General features: G+C 43.2%; 1 protein-coding gene across 15 annotated transcripts in view; it reads left to right on the plus strand.

Moving 5' to 3' along the window:
• Window positions 1–16295, plus strand: part of CLEC16A (C-type lectin domain containing 16A) — a 204653-nt gene that overhangs the window by 140909 nt on the left and 47449 nt on the right. For all 15 annotated transcript variants that reach the window (XM_044978772.1, XM_044978771.1, XM_044978778.1 and 12 more), the window contains 3 exons: window positions 2552–2703; window positions 5159–5363; window positions 6715–6882. In XM_044978772.1, coding sequence (XP_044834707.1) covers window positions 2552–2703; window positions 5159–5363; window positions 6715–6882 — 525 coding nt within the window. The remainder of the gene's footprint in view (window positions 1–2551; window positions 2704–5158; window positions 5364–6714; window positions 6883–16295) is intronic.

Raw genomic sequence — 16295 nt, forward strand, 5'->3', positions numbered from 1 at the left:
CTTGTGTGTACTCCGTAATCTTGGAGTTCAGCTGCTGGAACTAGTGGGGACTGCTTAAACTTACTGTAATATTTTCTCCCATTTACCAGGAATTGTTCTTGAATTCCTTGGGGATGGCTATACGTGCATTTTGAACAATTATTGCAGTACTGTCTTAGAGTAAATTTTTCAAAAGCTCCTAAGTCACTAGATCCCATTTTCAAAAGTGACATGGAAGCTTTCAAAAATGTTATCCTTAATCTTGACATTTGTCTAGATTTGTGAATTCCACGTTGCGGTGTTTTGGTTTTAGGCGGTATGCTCAATATGCTTATTCACACCAGACATCTACAGTTACATAGTAATCATCTGTACTCTGCAACCTTTCTCCTAGTCGTTTGTCTAGTAGTTCTGATGCTCTGGACAGCCCATGGAATGAAACTGTGCTTGTTAGTATCCTCATCCCTGTTTTGTTTTGTTTGTTCTTGCAATCGTGTTGCTGGAACAAACGATTCCAGCAACACGATTTAGATGATTGCTGGATGCTTCTTGAGATGTTAGAATGGGGCCACTAATATATTATTAACAAAGTTTTGAACTTTACTTTTATGACTAAAATGAAACAAATTGTAATTAGTCCAAAATGTAAGTACATCTGACCTCAGTGATTGCCATATTTGGGATCAGGAAGGAATTTTCTCCCGGGTCAAATTGGTAGAGACCCTGGAAGATTTCACCTTCCTCTGCCGTATGGGTCACTTATAGGTTTAAACTAGTGTAAATGATGGATTATCTGTAACTTCAGGTCTTTAAATCATGATTTGAGGACTTCAGTAACTCAACCAGAAGTTAGGGGTCTATTATGGGAGGGGTAGGTGAGGTTCTATAGTCTGCAATGTGCAGGAGATCAGATTAGATGATCATGATGATCCCTTCTGACCTTAAAGTCTGTGAGTCTACAAGAATCTGTGTCAAGATATTGCCATAAAGTTTTAAAGAGCAAAAAAAAAACAAAATGTAGACACTGAATTGGGAGTGACAATGTGGCTCCCATTTGATAGAAATAATTTAGCTACCTAGATTAGAAACCAGTGTTTTGTGGTGAAAGACACTTTTCTTTTGTTATTGTAAACCCTGTCCTTATCAAACCAATTTCAGCATATTTGTGAATTATCTGAAAAAATATGAGGTTTGGGGGGAAAAGTAGCAAGAAACTACAGAATGGGAAAAGAAAACAGCACATCCAGAAAGTGAGGAAGGTTAACCTTTACAGCAGGGGTGGGCAAACTGCGGCCTGTGGGCTACATCCGGCTTGTCAGACCTTTTAATCCGCCCTTAGCTCCAGCCAGGGAGCAGGGTTGAGGGCTAGCCCCACTCCACGCGGCTCCCGGGAAGCAGCTGGCATGACACCCCCCCCAACTCTTAGGTAGTATGCGGAGGCATAGCCAGGCAGCAATACGTGCTGCCCAGTCTGCAGGTGCCGCCCCCAGAGCTCCCACTGGCCACAGCTCCCGGCCAACGGGAGCTGCAGGGGCAACGCCTGCAGACAGGGGAGCATACTCAGAGCCACCTGGCTGTGCCTCCACATAGAAGCTGGAGGGAGGACATTCTTCTGAGCTGCTTGATGTAAGCGCTGCCTGGAGCCTGCACTCCTGAGCCCCCCACACACACCCCTGATCTCCCTCCGCACCCTTCAGTCCCAGCCTGGAGCCCCCTCTGGTACCTCAAACGCCTCACCTCGCCCCGTGCCCCAACAGCCTGCCTCAGCCCTGGTCCCCCTCCCACCCTCCAAATCCCTCAGTCGTAGCCTGGAGCACCCTCCTGCATCCCAAACTGCTCATCCCCAGCCCCACCCCACAGCCGGAGCCCGCCGCACCTCAATCCTCAGCCCGGAGCCCCCTCCTTACCCTGAGCTCCTCATTTCTGAGCCCACTTACCCCCAGATGCACTCCTCCCCCCAATTTCCTGAGCATTCAGGGGCCCACCATACCATTTCCATACCCCAGCATGGCCCTAAGGCCAAAAAGTTTGCCCACCCCTGCTCTACAGGCTAGTCTATTCAACAACTGATGCCAGTGGTGTGGTCTCTCACCCTGGGAACTGGTAGGAGTGGGAGGAAAACTGGAAGGGGTACTTGGATATACAAACAAGCAATTGCAAAAACAAATAAATTCATAGCTTTGAGTTCAGAGCTATCTCAGCAATCCTGAAGAGGGATATATCGGCACTAACTGGTTTAAGTTCAGCCCTGAAACAATGTTGAGTGTAACAAAAAAAAAAAAAGCCTAGTAAGCTAAAACCCTGACCCAGTTAAATAACACACACAGTTTGTATTCAAAGCATTCTTGACAAAATAAGTCCTCATCCAATGTATATCTAGAATTAATTGTGAATGAGCATGAGAAAATGAGACTGAATATGAAGAGGAAACGACTATCTGAAATGTGCCAAGATAACTTAGGTTTCTAATGCAAAGCATATGCCTTGAAAAATATTGAAATTCCTAACAAAATAAACTATTGCAGAAGTTAACTGTCATAGCTGCCTATCTTAACTATTTTTTTCTCTTTAGATAACAGCGATTTAATTGCTTGTACAGTGATTACAAAAGATGGAGGTCAAGTTCAGAGATTTCTGGCTGTGGATATTTACCAGATGAGTTTAGTTGAGCCAGATGTTGCCAGACTGGGCTGGGGAGTAGTTAAATTTGCGGGCCTTTTGCAGGTAAGATATCTGTTAACCTGAGGATTTGTTTTCCAGCTGAAAACTCTACTAATGTGAAAAACAGTGTAATCAAATTTAGTATTGGTTTTACCAGTGTATGTTTTAGATCAATAGCATACCTCCCTATTTTCTGTGTACTTAGTATCCTTTCTAATTCTGTCTTCTGTTAAATTGCTTTATGCTGTCTCCAGCTTTCCAAAGAAGTTCTTTAAAAGTTCACTAGCAGGACACTTGCAAATGAAGTAATTTCCCCATACAGGCCCTGCTTCAAGAAAGCATCTCTGTTCATCAGAGCACTGACGTCAATAGCACTTAAATATGTGCTTAAAGTTAAATCACTTCTGAATCAGAGCAATGGGGAACAGATCTTATAATACTTATGAAGAAAAAGAAAGAGATGGCTTCTCGTTACAAATTAAACCGTGTTTTTAAACTCTGAAATACTTAAACATGAATTCCAGTATCTGCTATATTTAGTACACTTAACAAAGAAAATAAAACTAAAATGTACCCTGAAATGTGTGTGTATGTGTGTTTGCACATGCATACAAGCACACAATACATCTGGATATATACTGGGTCGGGGTGTCCCTCTTGAAGATATTTTATTTACTGTTTATTAGGATTTGTTGTGGAATATTATGAAATCTTTTATTCTACAAAATTGCCTAGAACAGTGGGTCACCAACTGGCAAATAGGGATTGACTGGTTGATCCTGGAGCCTCTGCCAGTCAGTAGTGATTTCCAGTCACTAAAAGTCCAGCAGCATAGCGGGGCTAACACAGGCTCCCTGCCTGTCCTGGCCACGCACTACTCCTGGAAGTAGCCAGCACATCCCTGAGGCCCCGAGGGAGAGGGCGGCGGGCAGGGGTCTCCGCGCGCTGCTCCTGCCTGCAAGCCAGGGGCGGCTCCAGGCACCAGCACACCAAGCGCGTGCCTGGGGCGGCAAGCCACGGGGGGCGCTCTGCCGGTTGCCGCGAGGGGGGCAGGCAGGTTGCCTTTGGCGCCATGCCTGCGGAGGGTCCGCTGGTCCCGCGGCTTCGGCGGACCTCCTGCAGGCAAGCAGCCGAATCCGCAGGACCAGGTACCTCCCGAAGGCAAGCCGCTGAAGGCAGCCTGCCTGCCGTGCTTGGGGTGGCAAAATACCTAGAGCCACCCCTGCTGCAAGCACTGCGCCTGCAGCTCCCATTGTCCGGGAACGGGGAACTGCAATGCAGCTAATGGGAGTTTCAGGGGCGATGCCTGCAGAGAAGGGCAGTGCATGGAGCAACATGCACCCCTCCCCCAGGGGCTGAAGGGGCATGATGGCCACTTCCAGGAGTGGTGTGGGGCTGGGGCAGATAGGGAGCCCACCTTAGCCCTGCTGCACCACCGACCAGAAGCCGCCTGAGGTAAGTGCTGCCAGGCGGGAGCCCGCACCCCAACACCTGAACCCCCTCCCAGAGCCAGCGTCCCAAACCCTCTCCTGCACCTCATGCTGCCTTCCCAAGCCCTAATCCCTCTTCCCAAGCCACACTTAAACCCCCTCTGCACCCCCAACCCCTTGCCCCAGCCCTGAGCCCTCTCCCAGAGCCAGCACCCCATATCTCCTCCTCTACCCCAAACCGCCTCCCAGAGCTTGCACCCCTCACTCCTCCTGCACCCCTCCCACAGGCTCAGCCTGGAGCCCTCTCCCACACTCTGAACCACTTGGCCCCAGCCCAGAGCCCACACCCCCTCCTGCACCCCTACCCCAGCCCTGTCAAAGTGAGTGAGGGTGGGGGAGAGCAAGCAATAGAGGGAGGGGGGATGGAGTGAGCAGGATGGGGCCTCGTGGAAGGGGCGGGGTAGATCCTGGGTTGCACTTAAATTCAAAAAGTGATGGTGTGCATAAAAAGGTTGGAGACCACTGACCTAGAATGTTACAATGAAGAAAGCAAGTATAGATAATTCTGGAGTCTAGTCCTTTGAATTGTTACCTGAGAAAAATGGGATTTCTGCATCTTTCAGTCTAGTTTATAATAATTCTTCATTTAGTCCAAATGCTTTAGTAACTAATTCAAATTACTTGGTATTCCAGCTACATCAGAATGTAAACATATATAAATGAGTTGCTGAGCAGTAGTAGTATCTGTTTATTATGTTATGCCAAGCTCAACAGTCAGGTTTCTAGAAAATTTAGAGAGAGAACTACTCTTTCACAGTCAAACCACTTAACTGAATTTTTGCCTGACATAGCCCTGTTGGGTTTACATCACAATATACTGTAACATTGTGTGTGTGTGTGTGTGTGTGTGTGTGTGTGTGTGTGTGTGTGTGTGTGTGTGTGTGTGTGTGTGTGTGTGTGTGTGTGTGTAAACCAGTACCTCATCTCTCTGACTTCTTATAATGATGTATTGTTCATATCTAATTTAAAATATTCACAATGAACAACTCAATTTCTTTCGCCGCTAACTGTATTCCATTTCTTTATAGGACATGCAGGTAACTGGAGTAGAAGATGACAGCAGAGCTCTGAATATAATAATTCACAAACCTGCATCTAGTCCGCATTCTAAGCCCTTCCCCATTCTTCAAGCCACATTTATTTTTTCTGATCACATTCGCTGTATCATTGCGAAGCAGCGTTTGGCAAAGGGCCGTATCCAAGCTCGACGTATGAAAATGCAGAGAATTGCGGGTAAGCAGATGTCTTAAAATATTTCTCTTTGAAGTGGGAAACATGTCTCATGACAATTCAGTGTAAGATCTGCTCTTGTGTGTCCTCTAAAGCATCTGAAATACTCCATCCCAGGAGAGGAATTTTGAAACCAGTGTCCAGTTTCTAAACAATAGATCTTAACAATATCTTCCTGTTATAGCAAAATGCATATTCTTATGTGATGATGTCTGCCCCAGCCTGGAGGAGAGGAGAGATTGTGAATGAACCACATGTTAGTGTTGCTCAATTCACTAATGGCGAGTACTCAGATACTGTGCTGATAAGGGCAGTATGAGAAGCTACATAGAATAGAATGTCAGCAGTTAAAATTTCTGAACTTTTATGCGTTAAGAGATGTAGGAAGGAGGGTTATCTATGTAGGTGGTTATCCATCAGGTAGAGATTGAATGTATAATAGCTAAGGCCTAAATCAATGCAGCACATGGTGAGGATTGGAACTAATCAGCTGAGTGAATCTATTAGGGTTGAGTGAATGGAAGAGGATGGAATATACAGGGAAAAGGGATGGGCAAGTGAGAAAGGAGACTGAACATCTTAGTTACTTGATTATTGGAGAGCATCAATCACAGTCTGGAATATCTGCTAACATGAAACAGAATGTATAAAGAAAATCTGGAGTAGTATTAAAATTAGTGACTCAACTTCAACTGAGAATTATTCAGTCTAGAGTTTTAAAATCAGTTTCTAATGTTTCAATGCTATGTGAAATATACTTATGCTTTGGTCCTGTGAATTATAATTGTGCAGTCTAATTCTTTGGTCTTCTTGATTTCTGGTATCTAAATTAAGAGTAAGTTCGGAGTTAAGATCTTACATAGAAATTGACCTAAAATAGTGTGGGTGGTCATGCAAACTGCAGATACTTGCTTACCTAAAGCAGATTACCTGTCTCCAAATGGCTTGGCCTGCTGCCACATACAAACATAACTAATGAATGACCTTGTTGATGGATATTTCTTACTACGATACAAATTTTTGAAACGGCTTGCTACCATCACGTTTATGTAATGGAGAAGTACTGCAAAAGGCCTGTTTCCTCCTTCAATAAATATTGGGGTTTCCATGTATATACATGAAAGGCAGTGCGGTTTGCCGCCACTTGTTGCCTTTTCCCCCCTATAATTACAGGGCAAAACAAGCAGCAAGCTATTTTTATTCAGAAGATGCAAGTATGAGCAAGCTATGTAGATTGATCTAAACTAGGTTTGTCCCAAGGTTCTGGGCAAGTTGGCAATGTAATTATCACATTAGATCTCCTTTTTATGGATTTTTTTTTTTATTAAGAAAAAATCAATTTGTTTAAATGTAGCTCTCCTGGATCTTCCCGTCCAGCCTTCAACTGAAGTGATGGGTTTTGGACACAGCTCTGCATCTGCATCACAGCACCTGCCATTTAGATTTTACGACCAGTCACGGCGTGGCAGCTGTGACCCTGCTGTACAGCGATCTGTTTTTGCATCTGTTGACAAAGTCCCAGGTAAGACAGAACTTCTGATGAAGCAAGCTGCTGCTCCACGTCAATCAAATATGTGAAACATGTGGCACAGCCTTTGCCTCTTGAACTTTTTGAGCAAAACCTCAACCCTCACCAGAAAAGTTTTTTTTTCTTTCAGTGTTATTCTTTTTAAACTATCTTGTTGTATTATATGTAACCTATCAAGAAGTGAAACCATTCTATTTTCAGATGTTAAATACAAGTAAGTTGTTTCTCTGAACCTAGGTCAGTTTGTCTCCTTAAATAAGATATATCTAATGGTTGGTATTTTGCCATCTGTCTTGTTTTCAGATTATAAATAGGTCTGTTGAAAATTTTCTTAGAATTACAACCTTGAAACTTCTTAGAAACACTCAAAATGTTACTAATCAAGTTGTGGTAGTTTCATCAGTAGTACAAAATGACTAGTTCAGCAAGGTGTGGTTACCCAAAAACACTGATTCTAAGGAAAAGATGACTGCACATTTTAATGCTTATGTTCTGTGGTGTGAGCTTAAGATAGGTAAGATCCAAGCCTTTCAAAGCTCAGTTTCTAAAAGTTGGTTTACAGGTTTGAGGCTGATTAGCCCAAGCATTAGTAAATATGTTGTAGAAAATGCTCTTGCAAGTGGCAGAGAAGCACAAGCTAACCTGATAAGTCTCTCCACCTCCAACTTGTGATGTGAAGGTGCTTGTGCAGATGGGTATGTACTGGATACCTGAATAATTAGTGATATCTGATACTTATACGAACGCTTTTTATATAGCTTATAATAGTATCATATGGTCCTAAATTAGTTTTGTTTTGTTTTTTTGTTTTTTTGTTTTTTTATAATGCAGTAGAAGTGTCTGTCAAATGGCTATTGGTACAGCTTTAAAAATTGCTTGGCGACAAGTCCAAGTGTTTGGCCTCCAGTTCCAAATGATTCAAAGCTCACTGTGTCACTGGGAACAGTAGATAGAAAAAAATTGGGCTAAAATCAAATGTAGAGATAGAAAGCTTCTGAGCACAGATACACTCCAGGATGAGTCTCTAGGGAGAGTTGTTTAGTTAAGCAATATGTCATAACAGGAGGTGCATAAGTAGCTTCTTGGTACATGCTTTAGTTGTGTTGTGAACAAGGTGCCAAAGGTACCGTCTTCAAGTACCAAAGAAGTATATTAGGTCTTCTAGTACACACTCTGTCGGGTATTACTGCTGTGGGAGTATGGGTCACTTAATGTCACATGTCTTTTAAAACTCACATATCTTGTTCACTCTAAAGAGCTCCTTGTGATACAGAGATTATAAAAAGCTTTTCTCAACTATTATGTGAAATCGGGCTAGTGAACAGAGAACTACTTCTTTAGTAAGGAAATAGCAACATTTATAAGTTAATAGAAAGGTTTGAAATCCATTTGAGGGCTTCAGGAGATGCAGAGTGAACAGGTGCCCCATCTTTTCATTTCCAGGAGGTAATGCAATACTTTTGCAATATCTCCTGCAAATGAAAAGATAGGGCACCTGTTCACAATGTATTCAGGGGTTTGGAGGTCTCTGCATTCATACTGTGGGAGGTGCTTTTTGTTTACTTCAGAGCCTGCCTATTGCACTCACCAGGTGTCTTCTGGGTAGGAGTTGGATAACAGAAGAGCTGCTTCAGCTGCCCAGAATGGTTGGTGGGACTTAAAGCAAGTGTGAGGTGGATGAGTGTGAGGTGGATGAGCGAGAGCTTTCTTGTACCCGTGCAAGATAGCCATGTCTTGACAGATGGTTGGAGGAAGGATGTTTGCGAGGACTGGAAGCCAAGGCGGTAGAGTGGACTTCAGAGTCATAGCTGTATTTAGCTGGATATCAGTGAGGTCCATGTGTGACCTTCTTCCCCAAACAAGTATGCAGTATTTGGCCATGCAATAAATTAAAGCCACTTTTGCCATTTGTAACTCATGTGCATCACAACACAAGCTAGAACCTGCTAGCTTTTGGATGATATTGATGCAACTAACAGAGAATTGAAACCATCAACCCTTGTTAATATGCTGGTGAGAGGTTTTCACAGGACCAGTAAGGGTGTAACCAATGCAGATTATGCTGCTAGGTTACTGTTCCCCTATCACATCTGACTCAAGACTTCCATAGAAAAGGTGTGGTCAGAAAAGATGCCAAGATTCTGAAGGAGAGTAAGCTCCTCTGAGTAGGTTCACTGAGGAAGATTGTTGTCATAAATTATCTCGCCAAGTAAGAGTACTTCTGCAATGAGGGCAAGATAATCAATGCAAATGGCTGACAGTATTGTCAGGCATTCCTAATAAATAGTTATAATTGGTAGAGACTGGAGACTGTTTCATTGTGTGCATGTGCAAAAATGGAAAAAAAACATTAACATTTAACATGGTGTCAAGTGTGCAAAATCAAACATTCAAGACAGGAAATTTAAAATATTAAAGTTGCTTCCATGCAGTTCACTTGGCCATGGCGTGCATTCTAAATGTTTTATGGACGTTCATTACAATAGTCAATGATACAATGGGGTTTGTCTTTTCAAAAAGCAGTAGATATAACAAAGTATAAAAATGCTACAATAAGTGCATTATGGCCAAGTTAACGTTACTGAATTGCACGCTTCTCTTAGGGTTATAAGTCTAATGGTTTAATCTGACTTTTTGGAGAAGGAAATGAGCACCCATAGCTCCCATTGACTTCAGTAGAAACTGTGAGCGCTCATCTTTAGTGACTGACTGAAATGGAAGTTTAGAAATAAAGCTCAGGCACTTCTAAAATTTATCTGATAAGTTGCAGTTGAGTTATATTGTCCCTGTACTAGTCATTTTCTACTGTTGTATGTTTCAGTGCTATTAGAAACTTGTACTGATATTCAGTACAAGTATGCTGATTGAGGCAGCAAAGTTCTCTTTATATTTTTAGAGAACACAAGACTTGCCTCTTCTTTCACAGACATGGATTCACAGAATAAAATAGGCACAAATTCGTATAGATATTCCTAGAATAGTGAACAGTTCCTTAGAAGAGCCAGGTGTTGTTATGCATAACACTGAGAGTTAAGTAATCTGCAGAAAATATGAAGCAATATGGTGTGGTGTTGCAACATAGATTTTTGACAACAGTCAAATAGTCTAAATTAACATACTTCAACTATTCCAGAAATATTTTTCCAAAATAACTAAAGGCACCAGTGTACAAGAAAATTCAGTTCATTATGTCTGCCTACTGTCTGCCACCCACTCCATGTTCTCTACCATTAGTGCTACACAGCTAATATAGCTATTGTAAAGGAGTTAATGTCTCCTGTGCCTCACATATAAGCAAAATTATCAACAAGGTTCTCATTGCGGAATCTTTATTGCTTGATATAATCAGCAGAAAAAACTAGATTTATCAGATCTGTTTTGGTTTAAGTACACCAAAAAAAGCTGCCAGAGTAGCTTCCATGAAATTTTGCTTGGCACAGAATGTATTAGCTCAGTAGTTCATTTAATGTTAATATACAGAAAATAGAAGGCTAGGGTTGGACTGATATGTTTTTGAACTCCTCTCTGCACTGGTACCTAAATATGGCTGTACCTGTAGTCGGGACCCATATCCTGGGCAGAATGTTAGCAAGAACCACTGCTCTCTCCTGATCCTCTGCTGTTCTGATCAGATACATATCAAAGGGGCATAGAGGACTAAAGAGCTCTACCCTGTGCCGTTTGAGGCCTGGACAAGTGCTGGGACAATAGTCTGGTCAGAAGTTCTAGGTCCTTTGTCCACTGCTCCCTCTTAAACTGAAAGTGAATGAAAGTTAAGTTCCTAATTTGTACAGAAGTAGGTCTTTTGTCCCTTCATGCCCTTGTTCATCTCCTGGCCCTCCAGAACCTTCCATCTCCCCTGAATAGCAACGTGTCAAGTGCCCATGTACTTTGCATCAGGCATTTGAATGAACATGATTAGGCAATATAAATATATACGTACACTTCTCAGAGCTACTATTTCAAGCAGTCTGCAGATTTCACTGCATGAGTTACACTGTTCACCTTTTGAAGGGGTTCTTTAGCCTCTGCAGTCATCCTAAATTTAGATGAAATCTTGAATTTTCAAGCACAATTAGGAGGCAACTTTAAAAAGAGCAGTTGAAACTGTGTGTCACATAATATGTACACAGATTATGTACATTATATAATTACCTTATCTGAATAAGTCTTCTGCTCCAACTTGCTCTTACTGTTTTATGGAGTAACATTAAAATTGCTTAAACAGTGTGTGTGGCAATGGTGCTTTGAAAGAAAAGGTACACGAAGAAGGAGTACTGAAATGTGACAAGGGTGCAATGTGCTATAATGACAACTCTTATTATTGTGTTTATGACGTGAATTAGGCAAATACATATTCAAAGGTTTTTCTCAACACACCATTCACCTGATGAATGGAGCATGTTTTATCAGTGAGGAACAAGAACAAAATAATTCTGGGGAAGTTACTCAGTCATCACGGGTTGTGGCCACTAATGTGCTAGGAGACGTTTCTGGGAGTATATTAAAATTTCTTCACCAAACTGTAGAGAACTTTGAGATCCTTTCCATGGCTGTCATGTTCATCACCTTCCTGGATCCTGCTAAATCATTCCTGCCAGAAATGTTGTATCCTTGGAGCTCATAATAGTACTTTTGAAGAGCAAATTCTTTTGTGGAGAGGACCCGACTTCCTCAAAAGGGGAATTTACTTTATAAACATTTCCTTGTGGAATATTTCCCAATGGAAATATCACTTAATTTGTTCACCAGCCTCCTAATTTCAGATTATACCAGATGAACACTGAGCTATATATTCAATATATCTTACAGGAAGGAATCTTAAATATTTCCAACATAATGCTCTTTAATCTGTTTTACCAAGTGGTGCCACCTTCCTACTTGCTTATGGTTCAGAGGGACTTTTCTTTAAATAAGAAAACAATAGATTTCTCTGTCCTCTCATCCTCTTCAGCATTGTACCCCTTGTACATGGGGCATAGAACAGACTAATGGGAAGAGCTTGTGGAAAGCCTCTGAAGAATATTAGCTGTGCATTGCTGGTCATGGCCCCTTTCTCATTTCAAAATCTGAACAAAAATTCCCTGTACCACTCCAGGTTAAGATTCTTTTATTAAGATTTTAGCTAAGAGTTCTATACATGAGTTGAGGAGATGCTGGAAAGCAAAGCAAGGTAATCTGAACAAAAAAATTATTTCAGCTCTACATGAATGATACCTTTCGAAATTCTGTGAAGAAAATGTTTCCAGTCTTATTAGATTTGCATTAGGGCTGGGCAATTGTCTATGGTATTGTAGTGAGGCGGTGTGGTTCCCCGCCGCCCCGGAGAGAAATGAGTCCCTCCGGACACCAGAGTGGGCAGAGCCAGGGAGCTCTGAGCCCACCTCGCAGAGGGTCAGGCGTGGCACTGGAAGTATAAAGGCCTGACCCCAGAGCTCACTGAGAAAGCAGCCACCAGGGAGGCCAGATGCCTCCGGCCTAGCTCGCGTTTGGGAAACCTCAGCGGCCTGCAGTAAACCCAAGGACTGGCCCAACCTGCCCCACGCCAGCAACCTGGACGAGTTGCCAAGCCTGCCCTTCGCCAGCTACCAGGAGGAGTTGCCGAGTCTACCCCTCGTCAGCTATCCTGAGGAACCCATGGTGCTGGACTCCCCTGAGGACACCACCAGGACCCAGTTACCTGAAGAGGGGAGTCTGGAAGTAGCCCGGGAGCAGCCAACCCTTGTCTGGCTGCAGCACTGCCAGAGCCCATGTTAGTGTGTTGCGGCCAGGATCCCCACTGACTCAGCAGCAGGTCTTCTGCTGCTGCTAGGGCCCCGGGCTGGGATGCAGTGGAGTGGGAGGGCCTGTGTCTCCCCTGCAACCCAACTCGCGGGTAGCAGTCTCCCCCTCTCCCAGGCCCTTCAGAGCCGGGGGCCTGGGCTTACTATTATATACGGTTGTTGCTCAGCCCCTGCCTGGGCGCCTGACTCACCATCGCCCTGCCCTGACCTAGGGCCTGGGCTTTTACTGTGTTTATTTCTGCTCTCACAAAGGCTGCAGAGGAAGACTCCCGGGCCGAACCAATTCCCCACAAGACATCTTCCTGAATTTAGTGAAGTGGTGTGGTTCCCCGACGCCCTGGAGAGAGAGACGAGCCCCGGCTAACCTCTCTACAGGTGTACAAAGGGGCATGATCTAGAACAAATAGGATGAAATTAAGAAAAGGATAATTTAGGCCAAATAAACTGTAAAATGATATTCCAGTTATTAGCTATTGTAATCTGTGTATGTGGTGGAAATCTCATCACTTCAGTCATTGAAACTGGACGCTGCACAGACACTGAAAACATTCATGGATTCCAATGCCAGCAGGGACTATTGTGATTCTAGCACTGGCAGGGGCTGGGCTAGATGATCAAGGTAGCTTTATTCCTACTCAGTGTCTGGCATCTGTGAACTCTGTAATGTTCTATTGTAACTTGTAAATCAGAAAAAGACACGTTTTAATTGGAAGGATTCCCATGTTCCAGGATAACCAGAGCACCTATTGGGCCTTTAGAGTTGGGTGAGATCTTTCACTTTAGAATTAAAAATTACAACATAAAGCAATTCAAATTGGGATAAGCCACAGCTCCCACAGACATACTTGCCATTAATAAGAATCCTACCAAATCAGCTATTCAGCTCTGAAATATGCATAAAGTATGAGAATAGGAGACTGCAGATTGAATGTCAGCGTCTAAACTCTAATCTGATTAGATATTGTATGTGACAGTCTGAAAGCCTGCCATTAATGAAAGATTGCAGAGGATGGGGAGTGGAATCGAGGATTTAGGTACTAAGTCTCTAATAAAACTTTTTAAAATTAAAGGAAGGTGATGACATCTGTCCCCCTTTAGGGGGCCGGGTTGGAGAAGATAAAGCCATAGCACTGCTGGGATAAATGAAGCCTTGTTTATAATACTACTTTGGTTCACTAATATTTTTCTTAGGGATGGCAGGTGACTTGTGGACAAGGATAGTTTTGTAGTCTTTTCCTTCGCACTGGGAAAAGGGATCTGTTTACCTAAATCATTGACTAGTGACTTGATTTGTCTGAGGTGCTGACCACCTTACCTCCCACTGACTTCAGTGGGGGTTTTGAGTACGCAGTACTCCTGATCTGTTTGACCTGGACTATGGGACTCCTGGGATACTCCAGACCTTCATGCTGATCACCACCCACTTTCCTAATTATCCAGGGCCGCACAGAGGATTACGGGGGGGCCCCCGCTGCCGAATTGCCGCCGAAGACCCGGCACTTCGGCGGCGGGTCCCAGGGCGGAAGGACCCCCCCGCCGCCGAATTGCTGCCAAAGACCCGGAGCGGAAGAAGCTACAGGGGCCCGGGCCCCATGAGAGTTTTCTGGGGCCCCCGGAGTGAGTGAAGGACCCCGCTCCAGGGGCCCCGAAAAACTCTCGTGGGGGTCCCTGTGGGTCCTGGGGCAAATTGCCCCTCTTGCGTTCCCCCCCACCCCCGGGTCTGGGTGGCCCTGTAATTATTCACTGAGCACTGCAGCAAAGCGACAACTCTGCTGTACTTTAAAACCAGCTTTCTGTTTAAAGCTCAACTCTTCCAAGTGCTCTAAAATCTACGTGATTACTTGGATTGTCTTGTAATTTGGTGTGTCTCATGATGACATGCGGTTCTGCTACTGATCCAAATTTGGGGCCACTTGACCAAGGGGGACCCAGACCTTCATTCTCATCACCACCCACTGTCTTAACTGCACTTTCAAGGTAACTTTCTACAGTACTTGTAAAATTCTGTTTAGTTTGGATATCAGATAAATACACCGAAGCGCATACTTCAAGGAAATATAGGTCAGCAGTGGTTTTATAACATCTGAAGGGCTGTTTGCACTTAAGGGGATAGTAGTGCTTTACTTTTTCTTCCTGTTACAAAATATGTATTAATGGCTCCAAGCAATGAATGCTTAAAGCTGAGTTGTTTCTCATTAAACAAAATGAACTGCTGATTTAAAAAATACTTTACTTAACATGCACTTTAGCTCCTGTTGCATAAGCTCCCACAATGGAATTGTGGGAAAATCAAAACACTCATAAGTTCCAATTTGAGAAATGCTGTGGAGATGGCTAAATTGTCCCTTCCTTGTTTCATAGGTCACTGAATAGCGCAGTGGATTGTAGATCATAAGCAAGTTTAAACAAACCTAAATCGCTCCCATTCTCTGGGGGAAAAAAACCCAGTGCAAGTACTATCTCAACCTGCTATGGAAATAATCACTATAGGGGATATAGAGACTTTTGGCAAGTCTAAGTGCAAGTCTAATTTGGAAAACTGACTTTTTCATGCATTCTTACTCTATATATGTTCCATGTGTGTAGTCAGTCATACCTGCTGACAAGATATTATTGCTTTTTACTCCTGTTAACACTGCAGGGCCAGAACAGTAATGGGGAATGGACTGGATTCTATTTCTTCTTGTTCACTGTCAACAGTAGTGTTTGAAACTTAATCAGTTAGACCTATGCAAACGTATTAAAGGAAGCGGGGTAGGATTGGTGGATCTAAGCGTGCAGTTTGAAGGCATTAGGATTGCATAAGTGTTGCTGCCTAAGGTGGACTGCAGAACATTAATTACAATTAATGTGTGAAAATGAAAGAGATCATCTGAACTCTTAAGTCTTAGCATTGAATTTATAGGAGTCACAGTTGGAAAAAATCTGGTTTGGTAAAAAACTAAATGTGTTGAGGTGGAAATAATGGATCCCCACAATGGCATATGTTAAATGGTCGCTTTTCTAAAAGGAACTACACTTCTAAATAACACATTAAGGGAAAGCCCAAGAATTTTGGACTCCTATAATGTGTGCTGATGCTTTTAAATATCCGTATGTCATTTATTTCCATTAGAGCTCCTCCACTCCAGTTCAGTTGCATTGTTTGAATTTCTTTGGCTTTACAGAGCAAGCTCCTCTCCAAATGACAGAAAAATGTTTGGCAGATTGTAGCACTTAGTGCCCTCTTTACATCATCCATCTGTTTTATAGAGGGATAGCGAGGGAGCTGGGGCTATCAGGAATACAAAGGGCAGCATAGTTCCTGGTGAGAACGTGCTGTGAGGAGCATAAGGTGATGTGATGAGTAGCTGGGGTTCCTTCACAGATGTTTTAGGGTCCTCTGGGTCCACCGTAGATTTCCCTGTGTACCCACAAACTTAAGTTTTTCCCCACAGTAGTCATTTGGATAGGCCTTCCTAATTATCTACATTGAGTATTATAGCAGAGCAACAGCTCTGCTGTAGTTAAAGTTAAGACCAGCTTTCTGTTTAAAACACAACTCTAAGTGCTCTAAAATCTACACCTTGAAATTTGGTGGGCCTAATGAGGACATCGGGTTCTGCTAGTGATCCATATTTGGGG

This window comes from Mauremys mutica, chromosome 11 (genome assembly GCF_020497125.1).
Source record: "Mauremys mutica isolate MM-2020 ecotype Southern chromosome 11, ASM2049712v1, whole genome shotgun sequence".
Lineage (NCBI taxonomy): Eukaryota > Metazoa > Chordata > Testudines > Geoemydidae > Mauremys > Mauremys mutica.